The 22,248-nt window shown below is 44.0% G+C and overlaps 1 protein-coding gene across 4 annotated transcripts in view; it reads left to right on the forward strand.

The window, feature by feature from the left end:
* Positions 1-22,248, forward strand: part of PDXDC1 (pyridoxal dependent decarboxylase domain containing 1) — a 471,229-nt gene that overhangs the window by 440,089 nt on the left and 8,892 nt on the right. For all 4 annotated transcript variants that reach the window (XM_050774086.1, XM_050774085.1, XM_050774087.1 and 1 more), the window contains 9 exons: positions 616-684; positions 1,518-1,596; positions 8,954-9,038; positions 9,938-9,986; positions 10,139-10,240; positions 11,656-11,781; positions 15,190-15,240; positions 19,090-19,153; positions 21,321-21,409. In XM_050774086.1, coding sequence (XP_050630043.1) covers positions 616-684; positions 1,518-1,596; positions 8,954-9,038; positions 9,938-9,986; positions 10,139-10,240; positions 11,656-11,781; positions 15,190-15,240; positions 19,090-19,153; positions 21,321-21,409 — 714 coding nt within the window. The remainder of the gene's footprint in view (positions 1-615; positions 685-1,517; positions 1,597-8,953; positions 9,039-9,937; positions 9,987-10,138; positions 10,241-11,655; positions 11,782-15,189; positions 15,241-19,089; positions 19,154-21,320; positions 21,410-22,248) is intronic.

Consider the following 22,248-nt stretch of genomic DNA (forward strand, 5'->3'; position numbering starts at 1 on the left):
TCTGAAAGCTACCAAGTCTTAGTCATCCAGAACAATATGTTGCAACTGTTTACAATTCCTAAAACTGTAAACTCCTCAAGGACTTGGAAGCTAAACATTAAGAATATAAAATTAAGTTGACAATCACTGTGTCTATGCATAACACTGACTTCACTTCTCTTGAGAAATGTGCATCTGCTAATCCATATTTATTACTTTTTGGGTGTGGGTGGACCCAAAAATAAGATACTGTTCTTTGAATGCCTTCAGCTGGTGTTATTTACCAGTAATGCTTGGAGAAAGAATCCAAAATTACCCCCACGAAAATGCTTACGACCCAGTTGTTTCCGTGTTTGCCAAAGTGTTTCTGGTATATTCTAGAATATACCAAAGATAGTAACTTGACTCATTTAGAAAATTTTACATTGTATCCTCTTATAAGGCACTTGGAAATTCACCTTTTGTTTTTGGCTTGGCTTTCTAAATGTACTTTTACATTGATTTATAATATTAAGAGTTCCTAAGGAGAGAGATTTCTTAGAATAATCATGGCTTGTCTTAGAGCTACAGCCTTTCACAATCTGAAGTGAATGGTGCAGAGAGCTTTCTTGTTAAGTCATGTGTTTCTTCCTGCAGCTCGGCTTGCCCTTCCCCTGCTTGTGCCGTGTACCCTGTAACACTATGTTTGGATCCCAGCATCAGATGGTGAGTTTTACTTCTGGTTTGTAAAATCATGTGGGATTGTGTTTTGAAACTGCCTTTCAAATGAAGTTCTGTTTGCTGGCCTCCAGATAATTAGTAGCTTACTCATGTATTGCTTGGATCCTTGCTTTATGTAATACATGCTTCTGTTAATATGTGAATGTCCATGTAGGTTGGTTCGTATATAGGTCAGGAGCACCTGGCTTTTAAGGAGTCTTGTAATTACTGTATCACCTGCTTTAAGTAGAAACGTAGCAGCTCAATTAAGCACCAGAAATTTCTTCTAAAGCTCGTACTTTTAATGAGTTAGCACTGTTGCCTGGATTTATGAATGGGCAGATTTTGAAAATGAGGTTCTTCATTGTCATCGTGGAATTGAGTTCTGCTTATTTTCAGACATGCAGGTGATAAATCTCTCCTTAATGATTCCGAAAGGAAAATGAAGGGATGGATTTTAGAGTTTTGTATTTCTTTTGTCAAGGTAGTTTTATTTTCTAGTTCAGGTACGTCAATGAGTAATAGTAGAGATACATTCTTGGCTGTTACAGGGGAGTTGAGAGAACATTTCATTTAAATGTAAATGTTTAAAACCAAAGAAATGTTCCTGCATATGTCCAGTTGTTACCTTTAATCTTGTTTAACTGATTTTTCTAGTCTTCAAGGAAAACTATTTGATTTTCACATCTATGATGAGAGAAAACAGAAAAATTGTCAAGAGTAAGAATTGATTTGACATTATTTTTGAGAGTTACCTGCTTCTTTTGTAAGTCATAATTTTTCATTTTATAGCTTTTATACCGGGCGCCTCATTTTTTAATGGTTTGTTTTGGTTCCAGGATGTTGCCTTCCTGGAGAAAATGATTAAAGATGACATAGAGCGAGGAAGACTGCCCCTGTTGCTTGTCGCAAATGCAGGTAGGTAGCATGATGCTGAATCTACCATTTTGAATATACAGAAGTGAGACTAAGTCCTCAGCCTATAAAAGATAAAGTCTTAAGAAATGTGTGTGTGCCGCATGTTTAAGATAGTCCGTATCCACATTGTAGCAAAAACTGTAAGAGTGAAGTTGGCTCATTAGATTTTCTTTAATCGTTGGTTTGTTTTGGAAGTTATTTTATGTGTGTGTATACCTTTTCATTTAGATTGTAAATGCTTCTCTATCTTCTCCTTCATGTACTTCCTTTCTCTGCTCTAAACTGAATTTTATTTTACTTTTTTGAGACAGTCTCACTCTGTTGCCCAGGCTGGAGTACAGTGGCAGAATCTCACCTCACTGCAATCTCTGCCTCCCAGGTTCAAGTGTTTCTCCTGCCTCAACCTCCTGAGTTGCTGGGATTACAGGTGCGTGGTACCACATCTGGCTAATTTCTTGTATTTTTAGTAGAGACAGGGTTTCACTATGTTGGCCAGGCTGGTCTCGAACTCCTGACCTCAGGTGATCCGCCTACCTCAGCCTCCCAAATTGCTGGGATTACAGGCATGAGCCACTGTGCCTGGCCTGAATTTTTAAATGACACATTTAAGCCAGGTGTGGTGGCACGTGCCTATAGTCCCCTACTCAGGAGACAAGCAAGATGTTGGCTTAAGCCCAGAAGTTCAATACCAGCCTGGGTAACACAGCAAGACTCCATCTCAATAAATAAATAAAAATAATTGTACTGACATTGTAAGATTGTTGTAAAAATTAAACAAGAAAATATATTAAATGTGACACTTAAATATCTACCTTATAGGCGGCAGAGCAACTACCACTTTCTGCTCCATTTATCATATTCAGCATCATACTTGAAATCTAAGACAGTGCAATAAGGTAAAAAAAATAACTGACATATAGATTAGAAAGGAAGAAGTAAAACTTGGTTTGCAGGCATGATTGTATAGATAGAAAACTAAAGAAAAACTACTGGAACTAATTATCAAATCTAAACCATTTTCTGGATTTTTATATACTAGCAAAGAACAATTGGAAATTGAATTTTAAATGTCATTTATAGTAGGATCAAAAAACATGAAAAATTCACGGATAAATTTAACAAAATATATGCAAGATCTATACGTTGAAAACTAAGAATGTTACTGAGGGAAATTCAAGAAGACCCAAAAACGATATGCCATATACATGGGTTGGAAGACTAAGTATTAGGTCAGTTCTTCCCAAACTAATCTATAGATTCAATGCAGTCCCTCTTAAAATCTCAACAGGCTGCAATTTCTTATAGAAATTGATGAGCTAATTCTAAAGTTTATATAGAAATACGAGGGATCTAGGAATAGCCCAAAGAATTTTGAGAAATAACAAAATTGGAAGACTTATCTTGTCGTACTTCAAGACTTCCTATAAAGCTACAAGTAAGACTGTGTGAGATTGGCCAAAGAAAATAGAGAATTCAGAAATAGACTCATGTGACATATATGGTCACTTCAGGTTTTTACAGATGCCCAGGTAATTCAAGGGAGAAAGGACAGTCTTTTTCCATCAGTGGTCTTAGAGCTTGAATAGCCATATGGAAAACAACTGAATCTTAACCCTTATCTTATTCTCTGTATATATAAATATTAACTATAAATGGTTCATCAACCTAAGCATAGACCTAAGACAATAAAATGTCTTGAAGAAAATACAGCAGATCTTTGTGATCTTAGGTTACATTTCTTAGGACATAGAATATGTGAACCATAAATTGTACTTTATCAAAAATTAAAAGCATTCACTGTTTGAAAGCCCCTAGTAAGATGAAAGGTAGGTTACAGACTGAGAGAAATATTTGCGAAACATTTTTTTCTTATTTCTCTTTTTTTTTTTTTGTCTTTTTTATTTTTTTGAGATGGAGTTTTGCTCTGCTGCCCAGGCTGGGGTGCGGTGGTACAACCTTGGCTCACTGCAACCTCCACCTCCCGGGTTCAAGTGATTCGCCTGCCTCAGCCTCCCGAGTACCTGGGATTACAGGCACCCGCCACCACGCCTGTAAAATACAAAATATTTTTGTATTGTTAGTAGAGATGGGATTTCGCCATGTTGGCCAGGCTGGTCTCAAACTCCTGACCTTAGGTGATCCACCTGCCTTGGCCTCCCAAAGTGATGGGATTACAGGCATGAGCCACCACACCTAGCTAACCACTGTCCCAGGCCTGTCATCTTTTAAAATTTCTTTTTCATTCTTTTCCCAAGAAGCTACAAAACATTTGTTTGACAAATAACTTGTATCCAAAATATATAAAGAACTGTTACAACTCAATAAGGAGACTAGCAATACAATTTTTTTTTTTTTTTTTTGAGATGGAGTCTCATTCTGTTTCCCAGACTGGAGTGCAGTGGTGCAATCTTGGCTCACTGCAACCTCCACCTCCCGGGTTCCAGCGATTCTTCTGCTTTAGCCTCCCAAGTAGCTGGGATTACAGGCATACGCCACCACACCTAGCTAATTTTTTTTGTATTTTTAGTGGAGATGGGTTTCACTGTGTTGGCCAGGCTGGTGTTGAACTCCTGACCTCAGGTGATCCACCTGCCTTGGCCTCCCAAAGTGCCAGGATTACAGGTGTGAGCCACTGTGCCTGGCCTACAATACAATTTTTTCAGTGAACAGAAGATTTGAGCACATACTTCATCAAAGAAAATGAAAATGTATAGCACTTGAAAAGATGTTTAACATCATTAGTCATTAGTGAAATGCAAATTAAGATCACCATGAGCCATTACTACATATCTGTTAGAATGGAGAAATGACAGGTGGCTCACGCTTGTAATCCCAACACTTTGGGAGGTTGAGACAGCAAGATCGCTTGCCCTCAGGTGTTAAGAGACCAGCCTGGGCAACATGGCGAAACCCCTAGGAAATTTCTACAAAAAATACTAAACAGTAGCCAGGTGTGGTAGTGTGCACCTGTAGTCCCAGCTACTTGAGAGGCTGCGGTGGGATATTGGCTTAAGCCCAGGAGAGAGAGGCTGCAGTGAGCCAAGACTGCACTACCATACCCCAGCCTAGGTGACAGATCAGACCCTTTCTTAAAAAAAAAAAAAAAAAAAAAAAATTCTTTAAAATACAATGTCAGGCCAGGCACAGTGACTCATGCCTGTAATCCCAGCACCTTGGGAGGCTGAGGCAGGCAGATCACCTGGGTTTGGGAGTTGGAGACCAGCCTGGCTAACATGGTGAAACTTTGTCTCTACTAAAAATACAAAAATAGCTGGGTGTGGTGGCGCTTGCCTGTAGTCCCAGCTACTTGGGAGGCTGAGGGAGGAGAATCACTTGAACCTGGAAGGCGGAGGTTGCAGTGAGCCTAGATAGCCCTACTGTATTCCAGCCTGGGTAACACAGTGAGACTGTCTCAAAGGAAAAAAGGTCAAATGCTGGTGAGGATGCGGAGGACCGGGAGCAAGTGAAATGCAAATACAGCGTCAAATGCAGGGGATGTGCGTTGTTACAGCAACTCTGGAAAAGCTTGGCACTTCCTCAAAAAGCTGAACATAGAATTTTCAAGTCACTATACTGGCTAGGAAAAAAAACATCGAATTGCCATATAATAATAAAGAGTAATAAAAACATATCTCCGCACAGAGACTTGTATGCTGCCTGTAATCCCAGCACTTTAGCAGGCCAAGGTGGGAGGATCCCTTGAGGCCAGCCTGGGCAACATAGCATGACCTCATATCTACGAAAAATAGAAAAAAATTAGCCCAGCGTGGCGTCTGTAGTCCCAGCTGCTTGGGAGGCTGAGGTGGGTGGATTGCTTGAGCCCAAGAGGTCAAAGCTGCAGTGAACTATGATAGTGTCACTGCACTCCAGCCTGGGTGACAAAGCAAGACCTTTTCTATAAAAAATAAAAGACTTGTATGCAAATGTTCAGAACTGAAATAACCCCAATGTCCTTCACCTGGTGAATGGATAAACAGATAAACAAATTGTGCTATGTTCAGCTCATGGACAACTAAGCAGTAAATAGAGCTACTGACATACATATTACCGTGAATGAATTTCAAAAGCATATACAAAAAGCCAGACTCAAAAGTTACAATAATGAATGATTCCACTGATAAGAAATTCTACGAAAGTTACAATAATGGATGATTCTACTGATAAGAAATTCTATAAAAGGCAAAACTAGGCCAGGCATGGTGGCTGATGCTTCTAATCCCAGCACTTTGCGAGGCCGAGGTGGGTGGATTACAAGGTCAGGAGATAGAGACCATCCTGGCTAACACGGTGAAACCCCGTCTCCACTAAAAATACAAAAAATAAGCTGGGCGTGGTGGCGAGTGCCTGTAGTCCCAGCTACTCGGGAGACTGAGGCAGGAGAATGAACTTGGGAGGCAGAGGTTGCAGTGAGATGAGATCATGCCACTGCACTCCAGCCTGGGTGACAGAGTGAGACTCCGTCTCTATTAAAATAATAATAATAATAATAATAATAATAAGCCGGGTGTGGTGGCGGTTGCCTGTAGTCCCAGCTACTCGGGAGGCTGAGGCAGGAGAATGGCGTGAACCCGGGAGGCGGAGCTTGCAGTGAGCCGAGACTGCGCCACTGCACTTCAGCCTGGGTGACAGAGTGAGACTCTGTTTTAAAAAAAAAAAAAAAAAAAAAAAAAAAGGCAAAGAACTACAGTGACAGAAGCAGATCAGGATTTTCCAGGGCCAGTGAGGAGTCGGGGAAAGGGTAATTATAGTAGGGTTGACGGGATTTGGGGGTTGGTGGAAGTATTCTAAATCTTGATTATATTGGTGGTTACATGCTCTATATATTTGTCAAAACTCATTGTACTGTATACTTACATGAGTGAGTTTTATTGCATGTAAATCATACTGCAGTAGGCCGGGCTTGGCAGCTCATGCCTGTAGTCTCAGCACTTTGGGAGGCTGAGGGAGGTGGATCACAAGGTCAGGAATTCAAGACCAGCCTGACCAGTATGGTGAAACCCCGTCTCTACTAAAAATACAAAAATTAGCCAGTTGTGGTGGTGCGCACCTGTAGTCCCAGCTACTCGAGGCTGAGGCAGGAGAATCGCCTGAACCTGGGGAGGCAGAGGTTGCAGTGAATCAAGATTACACCACTGCACTCTAGCCTGGACGACAGAGCGAGACTGTCTCAAAAAAAAAAAAAAAAAAAAAAAAAAAAACTACAGTAAAACTGCTTATTTAGGCCGGGTATGGTGGCTCATGCCTGTAATCCCAGCACTTTGAGAGGTCAAGGCAGGAAGATCACCTGAGGTCAGGAGTTCGAGACCAGCCTGGCCAAAATGGTGAAACCCTGTCTCTACTAAAAATATAAAAATTAGCCGGTTGTGGTGGTGGGCGCCTGTAATCCCAGCTACTTAGGAGCCTGAGGCAGGAGAATAACTTGAACCCAGGAGGTGGAGCTTGCAGTGAGCCGAGATCGCACCACTGCACTCCAGCCTGGGCAACAGGGCAAGACTCTGTCTCAAAAAAAAAAAAAAAAAAAAAGACAAAATAGAAAAACCACATAAGTATTCACTTTATTGCCAGCAGGAAAACCATCACTTCCTGCCTTATTGTTGTTTAAAAACACAAATTCACCCATAATAAATCACGTGATAAACTGAGGGGCTGCAGTTTGCATGTGACTGAGTGACTTGCCAGTGTGACTGTGTTGCAGGTGCCAGAAGACACATCTCAAGGCTTGGTCACCAGACGTTGCCAAGAAATATAAAAAGAGAATCTGAATGCGACCCAGGCACTAGCACACAGCAGTACGCTTTTATTTTGCCGGAAGAGCCTGGGGCACAGCCCATGCATTGACGTTTGATCTTGTTTCAGCTAAACTAAATGTGTCTGTTAAGATTTTTTTTTTTTTTTTTAAATTTGAGGTAGATTTAGGTGTGAGGGGAAAAAGTTTTCAGCCATTTTCCTGGCATAGACCTTACAAAAGAACCACTTTCTTTAGCTGTGTTTGCTGAGGGCGTTGGTGAGGGTTTGAGATCTTATTAGTTGGCTTGTTGCTAACTGGAAATTTAAGATGGTTGGGGGAATGCCTGACTCCACGTTTTACCTAAGCTCTCTCTGAAAAGGGATCTCCCCAGCAAAATCTATAGTGTAATCAATTACCAAGGGAGTGGCTAAAAGTGCTTAATATGCTTAAGCTGGCTTCAGAATGCATGTTCTGTATTACAAAGAACCTGGGTAGAAAAAAAACAAATTCATCTGTATGGTTTTTTTTGTGTGTTTGTTTTTTGAGATGGAATCTCACTCTGTCACCCAGACTGGAGTGCAGTGGCACGATCTCGGCTCACAGCAAGCTCCGCCTCCCGGGTTCACGCCCACCACCACGCCCGGCTAATTTTGTTCTTGTATTTTTTAGCCAGGATGGTCTCGATCTCCTGACCTCGTGATCCACCTGCCTTGGCCCCCAAAGTGCTTGGATTGTAGGCATGAGGCCACCTATATGATTTTTATAAAGGGCATATCTAAATCAAAATAATCCAGGAAGTGACAATAAAATAAGGTGGAAAAGTTCATGTTGGACAAATGCTGACAAAATGAAAGTACCATAGCAATATTAGTGTGGGATAAAACAGACTTCATATTGATGAAAGATGTAATCTCCTAAAAGAAATAACAGTTATACCTGCTGGGCATGGTGGCTCATGCCTATAATCCCAGCACTTTGGGAGGCTGAGGCAGGCGGATCACGAGGTCAGGAGTTGGAGACCAGCCTGGCCAACATAGTGAAACCCCATCTCTACCAAAAATACAAAAAAATAAGCCGGGCGTGGTGGCAGGTGCCTGTAATCCCAGCTACTTGGGAGGCTGAGGCAAGGAGAATCGCTTGAACCTGGGAGGTGGAGGCTGCAGAGCTGAGATCATGCCACTCCAGCCTGGGCGACAGTGAGACTCCGTCTCAAAAAAAAAAAAAGAAATAACAGTTATGAGTGCTTGTGAACATAACCTTAAAATATATAAAGGAAAGCTAAAGGAAAAGTCTGATGGAACACAAGTATATATTGACAAACCACAGTCTTGGTGGGAGATTTGAATATATTTCTCATGAGTCAGGAGATCAAGTGGATAGAAAATAAGTACATAAAAGATTTTAATAACACAGTTAGATACATGTAATAGAGTTTACATGCTCTTCAAAGCTTGTAATAAATCAACTTGCAAACACTGATTTTAAGTCCTTCCACAAAGAAAATATCAATAAAATAGGGATATAATAAGTCACTTCCCTCCTAGGGCGATAGTGTGTATAAAAGTGCTTAAGGTGTAAAGCCTTAGAAAACATTTGTTCCTTTTAATGCCCTGATTTGTTTTATCCTAGGAACTGCAGCAGTAGGACACACAGACAAGATTGGGAGATTGAAAGAACTCTGTGAGCAGTATGGCATATGGCTTCATGTGGAGGGGTAAGCTGGAGGTCAGGCTGGTGGCTCCATTCGGGCCTGCAGAGTCCTCATGAGGACTGGACATCCAGGCTCTCATTTTGGTGACATTTATCACGAAGGGCTCTTTGGGTCACAGATCACAAAATAACCCAAATTGGCTTAAGCCGAAAGAGATCTTATTGGCTCACATAACTACGAAGAGCAGTGCCAGGACTGCCTCAGGCACGACGCCAACTAGAATTCAGTGTCTTACTCCCACCTCTGCTCCCCCAGTTACAGGCACTGGGCTTGGTTTCCTCTCTCTCTGGACAGATCTTCCTGTTACAGTGCAAAGTAGCTGCAGAAACTCCAGCCTTCTTTCCAGCTTCGTGGTCAGCTGGAAGTCCTAACAAGTCTCATATTGAACCAGCCACTGTGGCCAGCGAGAAGTAATCCTCTGATAGTTCAGGTTCTTTGCCCTCCTCTGGAGCAGATAGTGGTGTCTCCTCCCCACAAAGCTCATGTTCTGCTGGAGGAAATGGGGGTGGCGCCCCAGAAGGCTGTTGGAGGGCCATTAAGAGAAGCAGGGGGAACCGATGTGGGCAGCCAGAGTAGCCCATATCCACCACATCATACAGGGAGGTTTCTTTTTGGTCCCTAAGTAAAGAATGATAACTGGAAAGTGAGATCCATGAAAGAGAATAATACTCCCATTATACTAAATGAGCAGGGTTAGTTCCTGAGACACATTTTTATTAAAGTGCATTTTCAGGATTTTCCTTCATTTGTGTGAAGCACATCTTCTGTTGCTGTTATAAAAGCTAATAACACATTAAAAAGATATTTAAGTGTCAACTTGCAACAGCACAACCTTTATTTTTTTAAGTACATAGTGAATAAGCAACATTAATTAGTTCTTAGGCTGGTGTTTTTTCTTCCAGTGTGAATCTGGCAACATTGGCTCTGGGTTATGTCTCCTCATCAGTGCTGGTATGTTGTTGATTTACTGAATATTGGTGTTTTTAAGAAGGAATTTAAAATCACTCAGTCCCTCATAGCTCTTCACAGTTTTTATGAACGGAGGAGGGTGTTGGGTTTGTGTATTCTGGTAATCTAATGAAGAGTTGTTCTTGTTTTGGTAGGCTGCAACCAAATGCGACAGCATGACGATGACTCCTGGCCCGTGGCTGGGTTTGCCAGCTGTTCCTGCAGTGACACTGTATAAACACGATGACCCTGCCTTGGTCAGTTTCCCCTCCCTGGGGAGGGAGTGGGTGTGGCTAATACACATTATTGGCTTTGGGGGCAAAATACAGAAAAATAAAGGAAAAAGTGAAAAATACCCATAATTTCACTTCTATTTCATTTTTTAAAAGAGAAACTTGTGAGACTTTTTTTAGTGACATTTTATGTTTGCCTAATATTCTGTCACAATTTAATTATTCTCCATTTATGAACTCGCAGGATGTTTTCAGATTTTGTTACTGAAATAGTGAAGCAGTGAACATCTTTCTGTATTTCTAATTATTTCCTTAGAATAGGTTCCCAGATGTGGAATGACTGAGTGGGGGAATTTTAAGCCTCCTGATCCACATTGTCCAATAAGTTGCAACTTTTTTTTTTTTTTTTTTTTTTTTGATACGGAGTCTCCCTCTGTCACCCAGGCTGGAGTGTAATGGTGAGATGATCTTGGCTCACTGCAACCTCCACCTCCTGAGTTCAAGTGATTCTCTTGCCTCAGCCTCCCAAGTAGCTGGGATTACAGGCATGTGCCACCACATCTGGCTTATTTTGTATTTTTAGTAGAGAGAGGATTTTACCATGTTGGTCAGGCTGGTCTTGAACTCCCGATCTCAAGTGATCTGCCTGCCTCAGCCTCCCAAAGTGCTGGGATTACAGGTGTGAGCCACTGCACCCGACCACATTTTTTTTTTTTTAATTGTAGTTGTGGGCCAGGCGTGGTGGCTCATGCCTGTAATCCCAGCACTTTGGGAGGCTGAGGCAGGCAGATGGTTTGAGCCCAGGAATTTGAGACCAGCCTGGGCAACACGGCGAAACCCCATCTCTATAGAAAAATACTAAAGAATTAGCTAGGCATGGTGGTGTGAGCCTGTAGTCCCAGCTACTCAGGAGGCTAATGAGCCCTGGAGATCAAGGCTGCAGTGAGCTATGATCACACCACTGCACTCCAGCCTGGGTGACAGAGTGAAAACAAAATCCTGTCACAAAAAAGAAAAAAAAAAATAGTGTGGTTCTTGATAATATAGGTCAGCATGCAAAATAAGGTTTAAGTGATTTCTGCTAAAACACTGTCTGCTGTCTTGCTCAGCTAATAATGGCCAGGTGTTTGAGGATGCTCAGAGCTACTTTCGAAGTGGGGAGTCTCCTAGGTTCTGGGATGTGACCCATCTGGGTTTTCTACTGGCTTTTCCTGGCATTGCCACTCCTGAGCTGTGAACCCTTGGACAAACCGAGGTCTCTGAGTGAAGTTACCTGGAATACTTAGCTCTTAAGAGTTGTTGAAAGATCAAATGGAAAATGTAAGCCAAGTGACTAGTATGGCATCTAGCCCATACTAAGTGGTAGCAAATGGTAGGTGGTTAGTTCTATTATGAGATTGCAATGGTTTTGATTAATAAACCTCTTTTGGCTTTTTTAGACTTTAGTTGCTGGTCTTACATCAAATAAGCCCGCAGACAAACTCCGTGCCCTGCCTCTGTGGTTGTCTTTACAATACTTGGGACTTGATGGGATTGTGGAGAGGATCAAGCATGCCTGTCAACTGGTGAGTAGAAGCCTGACATTTAAATGAAAGACTCTTTGGCCACAGCAGAGATAGAAAAACGTCTCATTTCTGTACCTTCCGTCCAGAATGTTGTTGTCTGGATTGACTGTCTTGTGAGCCAGTGACTAACTGCCCTGCATGTAAATCTTTCTTGTTCAGAGTTCTGGGAGAAAGTGCTGGGTTGTCTGTCCCAGCATTTGTGTGCCGATGAAATCAGATGAAAAGGAACACCATTGTCAGCATGGGATCAGAAAAGAAGTCACAGATGACTTCTGAGGAGTGGAGAAGGGTGCAAAAGGTGGAGGGGTGGGGAGCAAATGTTCCCCTTAATTGACTGACTATGGCGAAGGAATGGGAAGGTTACAGGGTGATTGTGGAGGGCATGGATATTTTGAAAACCAGCTGGCTTGGGTTCCCAAATTGCAGGGCTCTTGGGGACAATTCTAATTCTCTCTTCGTTTTAAATGTGTTCTAATTGTGAAAAATACATAATTATGCTATATTTCAGTGTTTTAGACCAATCTTCTATAACAAAATACCTTAGACTGGGTAACTTATAAACAACAGACATTTATTGCTTACAGTTCTGGACGTGAGAAGTCTCAGATCAAGGTGCCAGGAGATTCCGTGTCTGGTGAGGGCCCGTTCCTCATAGATAGTACCTTGCATGTGGCCTCACATGGCAGAAGGGGTGAACACAGTCCCTTGAGCCTCTTTCAGAAGGTCACTAATCCTGTTCATGAGGGTTCCATCCTCATGCCCTAATCACCTCCCAAAGGCCTCAACTCATTTGGGATTAGGTTTCAACAAAGGAATTTTGTGGGGACATAAATATTCAGATTGTAGCATTTAGAAAGCAAAAAAACAGGCCAGGCGCGGTGGCTCACGCCTGTAATCCCAGCACTTTGGGAGGCTGAAGCGGGCGGATCACGAGGTCAGGAGATCGAGACCATCCTGGCTAACATGGTGAAACCCCGTCTCTACTAAAAATACAAAAAATTAGCCGAGTGTGGTGGCGGGCACCTGTAGTCCCAGCTGCTTGGGAGGCTGAGGCAGGAGAATGGCGTGAACCCGGGAGGTGGAGCTTGCAGTGAGCCGAGATCGCGCTGCTGCACTCCAGCGTGGGTGAGAGAGCGAGACTCCATCTCAAAAAAAAGAAAAAGAAAAAAAAAAACCAAGGTCATATTTACTCAGGGTTAGAGCTGAGCCCTACCTAAGCTCAGAAGTGCGTCACCGTTTTCTTACCTGTGAAATATATGTATGACACAGGATTGCCAGGATGGCTTAAGGAATGAATACAGGAGAGCTCTTTCTGTAGTGTCTGTTCATATAGTAAATTATGCACGTGGGTTGAAATCTTTGTTTTAAATATATTCTTGGGGAGTTGGCACTTTCTTAAGTATCATTTCTATATTTAAGAAAAATAGGTGGCCGGGTGCGGTGGCTCACACCTGTAATCCCAGCACTTTGGGAGGCTGAGGTGGGCGGATCACCTGAGGTCAGGAGTTTGAGACTGGCCTGGCCAACATGGTGAGACCCCCCGTCTCTACTAAATATACAAAAATTAGCCAGGCATGGTGGCAGGCGCCTGTAGTCCCAGCTACTCAGGAGGCTGAGGCAGGGAGAATTGCTCGAACTTAGGAGGTGAAGGTTGCAGTTAGCCAAGGTCGTGCCACTGCACTTCAGGCTGGGTGACTCCATCTAAAAAAAACACACACACACACACACACACACGAAAAACAAGTATTTTCATAGTGCTCTAGGAGTAGTCCCTTTGTTCATCATATGTTAGGATAGTTCAGTAGTTTTAAGATTTGTGCTGTGGGCCGGGTGCGGTGGCTCATGCCTCTAATCCTAGCACTTTGGGAGGCCCGGGCAGGTGGATCACTGAAGCCCCAGAGTTCAAGACCAGCCTGGGCAACATGGCGAAATCTTGTCTCTACAAAAAATACAAAAATTAGCCAGATGTATTGGCGCAAAACTGTGATCCCAGCTACTCAGGAGGCTGAGGTGGGAAGATCACTTGAGCCCAGGAGGTCAAGGTTGCAGTGAGCCCAAATAGCACTACTGCACTCCAGCCTAGGCGACAGAGTAGGACCCTGTCTCAAAAAAAGAAAAGAAAAAAGATGGATGCTCATTATGTTTACAGAAGCGGTGCATTTTTTGAAAAGTGTCTCACTGTGCTGTTAACTCACTTCTTGAGATGTGGTTCTTAGGAAAGAGAAGCCTTAATAACTTAATTTAGAGACGGTTTAGGCACTCGGAGATTTTTTCAGTTCCCCTTGGCTATGAGTGCAGAATGATGCCATTAACTACCAAACCCTTGAGGTCAGCACAGCTCTGGCATCTTCCTGCAGGCAGAACCGTATGTTTCTGAGGAATTGAATGCTGTCCTGCTGCCGACTCACGGGCTAAATGCATGTGTTAAACTGCATGGACATTTAGCAGACATGGTCATCTGTATATAGCCATGCCTTAGAGTCCCCAGTGGAGCGTACATTTCCTGAGAGCGCAAATCAGCATTCGCCTCCTCATCCTCCTCTTCCTTCTCTTGTTTCTCTTCTTCAGTAGTTATTGACACCTCAGTGTCAGGCACCACGAAGTACTTTCATGCATCATCTCATTTGATCCTGCAGCTTCACTAGAATGTAAGTTCCACTCATGACAGTGTATTCAGATTTAATTTTCTTGAAGAAAAAAAGGAATTTCTTGAGGGGCTTTCTACTGTCCAGTACTCAGTGAGTGTCTGTTTAATGAATGTACTCCAATCCCATGAGTTAGATACGATTAGTGATGAGGGACCTGGGATTGAGACATTAGTCTAGTGACACTACATTCTAGACCGCCTTCCTAAGCACTTGCTGTATTGCATATCAACTCATTTAATCCTCACAGCTTAGCGAGATACATACTGTCCTCCCCATTTTATGATTGAGGGAACTGAAGCACAGACAGCTTAAATAGCTGGTGACTGGCAGATGAAGTGACTTACCCGTAGTCCTGCAGGTGGTAAGTGGCAGCATCGTGCTCTTATCACCAGCTCTTGAGTGCGCTGTGTCCTCTCATTTGTCATTGGTCTCCCCCAGTGTTCGGTACTGTGCCTTGCACGTGTTTAATTATACTCAGTAGCTTTTGAATGAAAGACAGACTTACATTGCAAATACTACAGATTTCTGTGTCTTATTAGAAACTGCTTTTCTTGAATTACTAATATAACTTTTAAATGAAAGATTGGTGAATATTTACAGATGTTGAAATACAAAAATGGGTGGCTGAACTTAGAAACCACCAAGTCGCAGGTGACTTTGCCTGATATCCATGTTCACAGACCTCCACAGCCCCTGGTGAAAACCACTTCTGCATATCCGTGTCCGTTTGATTACACATGCTATTTTTTGTCATTTGCAGAGTCAACGGTTGCAGGAAAGTTTGAAGAAAGTGAATTACATCAAAATCTTGGTATAGTATATAATTTCATATGTTTTCAAAACATAACTTTTTTTTAAACTTCGGCAACTTAGAATGATTTTAGAACTTTAGAATGATTTTCTCCACATTTCAGTGGAATTGTGTCAGCTCCAGTGAAAACAACAACAACAAACTGCCTATATTTATACAGTGAGCCTGAAGCGAAGAAATTTGAACCATACAATGTTTAATTCCTACGGTGCTTTTCATAGACTTTATTTATTGTGTTAAAGTTCAGAATTGCACGAAGATAAACACCATTGACTTCAGCTGCCCAAGGCCTTGGGCACACTCATCTTCCCAAAATGAAAACTCACTGTGTGCCTCAGAATGCTTTGGGCTTCTCTTTCTGAAACCTTCTGCCATCAGTTTTCATTTGCATGAAGCGGGAGAAAGGGAAAAGGAAATGGCCCTGCTCTTGTCTTCTGATACCTTCCTGAAGTGAATCCAACAGAGATTGCTCCCTAGGCATAACTAGACAAGGAAATAAGGATTTAGGAGAGAATGAGGATCAGTTCAGGTTTGATTGTTTTTGTGTTTCGCTTCATTGTATTTTAGAACTTCAGGAAATATATGTCAAATTCTGATTTAAATAGGTTCACTGAGTGTTTCTTTGACAATTCTGCAAGGTATGCTTAAGTTTACAACTAACATTTGAGCGTATTTGGGGTTCAAGTCAGTAGAGTTTATTTTTCTTTTAGAACATGGTTTGGTTTAAATACAAAAAGTAGCCGAGCGTGGTGGCACAGACCTGTAGTCCCAGCTACTGGGGAGGCTGAGGTGAAAGAATTGCTTGAACCCGGGAGGCAGAGGTTGCAGTGAGCCGAGATTGTGCCACTGCACTCCAGCCTGGGTGACAGACACCCTGTCTCAAGGAAGAAAAAAAATACATGGTTTTGTTGAAGGGAGTGTGTCTACTCTGCCTTCTGAGTGGGAGTCTGGAGCCAGTTGACCCGAGTTCTAGCTCGGTGGGGGATTCTAGCCTTGGACGAGGAAGTGGACCACTGGAAAAGCAGAAGGCATGAATCTAAGTTCAGAGGCCTGGGCCCTACTCTGAGCAGTGCCACAGGGTGACCCTGTGACATTGAGTCATTTTCTTTCCAGGCCTGTGAGCTCCACTGTCAAAGTATGTTGGTTGGACTCCTCTGATTGCAAACAGAGAAGCAAATTATGGCCTCGCTTGAACAAGCTGTTAGGAATCCAGGCAGTGCTGGGCCTGTCTGCTTTCCTGCCCCTGCCATGCTGAGCGCACTCAGCTTTTCCTCAGTCATCGCTGCTCCCTCATTCTCAAATCGGGGGACCCATTGGTGCTAATCACCAGTTGTTTTGGAGCATCTCTGTAGGCCACGCTGGCCCAGGCAGAAAGCCTGCTCTGTCCCTTCTTCCAATGGCTGTTTTCTCAGTAGAGGATACAGTAATTGGCTAACACCATGAGGTGTTATGGTCTGAGTCATTGTTGTCATCACCGTCATCACCACCGTCCCAGGTGCTGCTTGTGAAATGCATGCATGGTATTAAGTACTTTACATGCGTTATTTCATTTAACCCTCCCAACAGTCTCCTATGTACATGCTGTTCTCTCTGCCTGGAAACACCGTTTCCCACCCCCTCACCCCCAATTCTTTTTATTTTTTTTGTGATGGAGTCGCGCTCTGTAGCCCAGGCTGGAGTGCAGTGGCACGATCTCGGCTCACTGCAACCTCCGCTTCCTGGCTCCCTGCTCAAGCAGTTCTCCTGCCTCAGCCTCCCAAGTAGCTGGAATTACAGGCACACGCCACCATGCCCACTAATTTCTGTATTTTTAGTAGAGACGGGGTTTCACCATGTTGGCCAGGCTGGTCTTGAACTCCTGACCCCATGATCCTCCCGCCTCAGCCTCCCAAAGTGCTGGGATTACAGATGTGAGCCGCGCCCAGCCTCCCCAGCCTCAATTCTTCTAATGGCTGGTTTCTTACCTTTCAGATCTTAATTCAAATCTCACCTCTTCAGAAAGGCCTTTCCTGACCACCCTAAGATACCCTCCCACCGTCAGATGTCACTCCATCCCTTGGGTCGTCTTCATCACTCTTATTACTATCTGAAATCAGATCTGTTTGTCTTTCCTATAGAAGCTTTGTAAAGGCCTTATACAGACTCACCACTCACCTGGGCATTAACACCCAAGACCCTAGCCCTGAAAGCCCAGTGCCAGGCCCCAGACATGCCCCCATCCCCTGCCACTCAGCTGACAGTCGTCTTTCTGTTTCCTCTGTGTGGATTCACGTTTTTGTGTGTGTGAGCCCAGCCATGGTTTAACCTTTTTTTGGTTCTTAGTTATATTTAATCCAGTATTTCAGATATTCAGAATTGACAGCTTCAGTATCCACTCAGTCTATCACGTTGGTAGAACCAGGAGTGTCTCTAACCCTGTGTAGTATTTCTCACACACATTGACATTTGAGACCACTGAGTTCAAAGAAAGAAAAGATGATCATAATATTCATAGAAGTCTTGGCACTCACCTCACTCTGCCATCTCCTAGCTGAGGATGGGAGAATGGGTGGATTATTTTGTTGCCTTTTTGTTCCTACTTGCTTATTGAACTTGCCCCCCTATTTAAATATGAAGCAACCCCCCCGCCCCGCTGCCGCCATACCTTTAAAAGTATCACATGTTTTATTTGTGTAAGTGAAAGATGATGGATGTGAAGGCACTTAGCACAGGACTGGCCCCGTAAATAACTGGCAGATTTGAGTTCGCATCCTGCTTGATCTGAATCCTGTCCACACGGTCCTTTGAAAAGTTAGTAGAAAAGATCTTGGGCCGCTGCTTCTTGCCTTTCCAAGTTAGCATTTCCTGTTGAGGCCCTACCAGTGAGTCATCACACTCAAAGAGCCTTGGAACAGAAGTTTTATGACTAGAGCTGTAGTTCTGGGATTGTTGGATGCTTAGAGATCTTCTCCCCCAGGACCGCCCACACGCCCCTGTAGTACCACAGAGCCGGCCAAGGACATGGCTGCTTATGGTACCCTGACCCCATGGCTTGACCAGGTCAGGGTATACTGTTTGATGCAGAACAGGAACTCACTGCTGGATTATCATAATACATAATGCAGTGGATGTCTTCAACTGTTAGGAAACCCACTAATGAAGTTAGTCGTCTGTGGCCTGTCTTTAATAATAAGTAAATATATTAGAAAATACACACATCCACTTCTCAGCTGTGCTTGTCTACATCTCCAGCAGGACTTGCATCTTGTTCCAAAAGTTTTACAAAGGGGAAGAAAGTACTTGTTTCCCCCTCTTTTTTCCTGTGAGTATAAAAACTTGTAGTTGGCCAGGCACAGTGTCTCACGCCTGTAATCCCAACACTTGGAAAGCCAAAGTAGGAGGATTAATTGAGGCCAAGAGTTCAAGACCAGCCTGGACAACATAGCAAGACCCCATCTCTAAAAAAAAGTTTTAAGTTTCAATAAATCTTGCATAATTTCTGGGATTCTTGAAAGCATGGGCTCTCTCAGCACTGAGTCTAATTTCACTGCTTCTTACTGATTTGAATCTTTAATGTTAGACCTATGTTTATCCCTTATTAAAATTTCCCCATGCTTTAATTTCATTGTACCAGTGTCAGATATCTTATAATTCACAGTGTGCTTTCAGGGGCTGGCTCATAGTTATTTTTGAAAATTTTACTGAACATTTGATTTTTGTTTTTCTAGCAACTGAAATTAATCTCTGAACTTTTTAGCGTGTTTATTTACAAATAGAGCATCTCTAAGCGAGTTTTTGAACTCAGCATTTCATTTTGAAGGTGTCTGGAGTTTAATATTACTTGGTGATATGAGACTTCCATTCTTCCAGGTGGAAGATGAGCTCAGCTCCCCAGTAGTGGTGTTCAGATTTTTCCAGGAATTACCAGACTCAGGTCAGTGAATTTTAAAAGAGGGTTATTTTCATATCTGTGTTAAAGGCTTTGAATTTGATACCATTCCAAGTTAAATAGTTCAAAATATTTTTATTGCGAAAAATCTTCAGTCAGCATTTCAGAAAAATGTAATAATGTTCATGAAAACTTCAGTCCGAAATGCCTTAGCATTTTGCTGATAGTTTGCGGTGATTAAACCAGGGGTTCCCAAATGCCAGTCCCTGGACCAGTGCTGGAATGGCTGAGAAAGAGTTGCTTGAACATAAAGATTTGTGGGCCTTACTTCCCACATATTTTGAGTCAGTAGGTTGTACCCAGGAATCTGTATCTTTAAAGAATGTCCCAAGTGCCACCAGTCTAGTCCAGAGCACCATTATTTTTTTACCTGGATGGCCATTGTCCCCTCTCAACTGATCTCTGACTTTCATACGTTCTACACAACCCATTCCAGACCATTCTCCACCTGGCAGAGTGAGGGTTATAAGTGGAAGTTACATGGTGTTGAAACTGGAAAGGTTCCCTTGTCCCCCTCACGGGGCACGTGATGGGGGTGCGGCTCACTTCTTCAGTGCCCCGCTGCTGCTCAGACCTCTAGGAGAGCATACAGACAGGCAGGCTGTGGGGCTCCGACCCCATGGCAGCATCTAGGGGTGAATATTTTAGAGCTCCTAAGGCCCCAGTGGGTATGTGTTACAGTGTGCTCTTTTAATTTAGTCGTCTGTAGGCAGCTTGTTTTAGCTCAGTTAGACCCCCTTCCTTATCACAAGGACAGAGGGATTAATGTATCCCAGGTTCTTGCCTTGGTGTACTGGAAGAATGGGATCACACGATCACACGTGGGCTTGGAGAATGAGTGCAAGGTTTATTGAATGGAAGTAGCTCTCCGCCAATGGGGGAGCCAGAAGGGAGATCGTTTTCCCTTGGAGTTGGGCCAGTCAGCGGCCCTGGCCGAACTCCACCTCATCCCGCTGGCCGATGGCCTGCTGGCTTGCCGGTCAGGGTGCTCTTCTGCCGGCCTGCTCTCGATGACCAGCCCCTTGTGTCTTTTTTCCACCAATGTGTTCCTCTTGCCATCCGGCCACTTTGGTCTGCCCACTAGGGTCTTTATAGGCCCAGGATGGTGGTGTGGCGGGCCAGGGTGGTCTTGGGAAATGCAACATGTAGGGGAAGGCAGGAGTGCCTGTCCTCACGTAGGTCCGTGGGGTGGAGTCCTAGCCAGGGACCGGCCTTTCTCTCCCCAGCACTTCCCTTCCCTGTTTCTGTGTCATTTAAAAGGACCCCGCTCTTCCCTTCCCAGCACTCCTGTATCAGTGTCACTTCCCTGCCCAGAGCCCAAGGGTATCTTACCGTTTCAGTGGAACAAAGGCCAGGCTTTCCCACGCCCCATGAGGCCTGCACACTCTGCCCCAACTTCCCCTCTGCCTTCCCCCCTTCCACTCTCCCTCTCGTTCATTGTGCCTCAGTCAGACCAGTCTTTTCCGCGCTGCAGGAACACTGCCCTTTCCTACTGCGCGGGCGTAACACTCGGTGTTCCCTCTGCCTCACACACATTTCTCCCTTCTGGTGCCAGCTCCTCCTCACCATTTTGGTCTCTACTAAGTATCCCCCTCCTCAGAGAGCCTCCCCTGCCTATCCTGCCTGAGGGACTCCATCATTTTCTGTCAGAGCCCCCAGCTTCTCTCGTGACACTAACAACCACATGGAGTGATTTTCTGTCTTTATGGTCCATTTCCTCAACTAAAATGTAAGCTCCAAGATGACAGAAACCTTACCTGCCTTCTGTCTCAAGTGTTGGGCTCTGTGCCTGGCATGGGTTGGCACCCACTGTGAGGCCTAGTTGGATGATCGTGGCACTCACAGACCTCACACGGTGCTTGGGAGACTGGTTACTCACTTACAACAACTGCTGTTTCCTCTTGAAATCCCTTGAAAGCAAACCTTTTCAAAAATGAAATTAATCATTCTGTTTTATGTGAATGTATTCAAGTGTCACATAGATCATGAGGAAAAAGAAACGTAGCCCTTGTGTCAGATAATACATGAGAATTCAGTAATACGAGGCAGTGCCCTCGGGCTAATATTGGGATGGGAATGAAGTGGGGTTGGGAGGGTGTTTCTGGTCAGCTGTGTTTCTGGGAGTGACTGCCTTTCTGTGTTTTGGTGTCAGATCCGGTATTTAAAGCTGTCCCAGTACCCACCATGACACCTTTGGCAGTTGGCCGGGAGAGGCACTCGTGTGACGCGCTGAATCGCTGGGTGAGAATGGCAGTTGCCTGCCTTTCCTTTCAGGTCCTAGCCCATCACCACCCCACCTGCTGGTGAGGGTGACGCACGCTCCCGTATGGGAACTGAGGCCCACAGGAGGAGCCGCCCTGCCAGTGCTGGGCCTGCTCTGGGGTTCTGTTCCCCGTTCTGTTACCGCCTCACGAGCTGGGTCACCTCTGGCAAGTCCTTCCGGCATTGCTCCCTCACTTTCCTTGCTGCCGTATAAGGCTGTGAGATAACAGGCACAATGTGGGCTGCAGGGCAGCTGCGGTGGGTTCTGGTGAGCCCGGGCAGCACGGCCGGGAGCCCCAGGCAGAGTCTGCCGAGCATCTGCGGCTGGCAGTGTGAAGCCAGGCCTGCGCTTCGGTAGCTTTTTGGGCACTGGATAGTAACTCTAGGATTTGAGTCTGAAGCGTGTTGTGAACAGTGTGGGATGGCGTCAGCAACGGTCCTAGCCAATGCTGGACACGCCCAGCCTAGCAGGGTTGGCGGGTAAGTCCTGGTACACCCATGCTGGGGCTCAGCACAGCTGTGAGAGACCATAGAGCTGAATGTCTCACGCAGAAGGGAACTGGTCATCATAAATGAAATGCATCAGTGCAGGTTACTAAGCAGTGTCGAGTAGCCTGTTTTATGGCAACAACTACAACACCCCACCTGCCACTCAGAGAAGTGACACTGGGGGTAGACCACATGTCAGCAGTGGGTGTCGCTTAGTAATGTGTTGTGGGTCATTGTTATTTTTTTTTCTTTTTGTTTACCTGTATTTCCTAAATTTTTCTACGATGAACTCGTATTAATAAGAAAAAAACAAAATTTACTGTTTTAAA

Source organism: Macaca thibetana, chromosome 20, assembly GCF_024542745.1.
Source record: "Macaca thibetana thibetana isolate TM-01 chromosome 20, ASM2454274v1, whole genome shotgun sequence".
NCBI classification, from domain to species: domain Eukaryota; kingdom Metazoa; phylum Chordata; class Mammalia; order Primates; family Cercopithecidae; genus Macaca; species Macaca thibetana.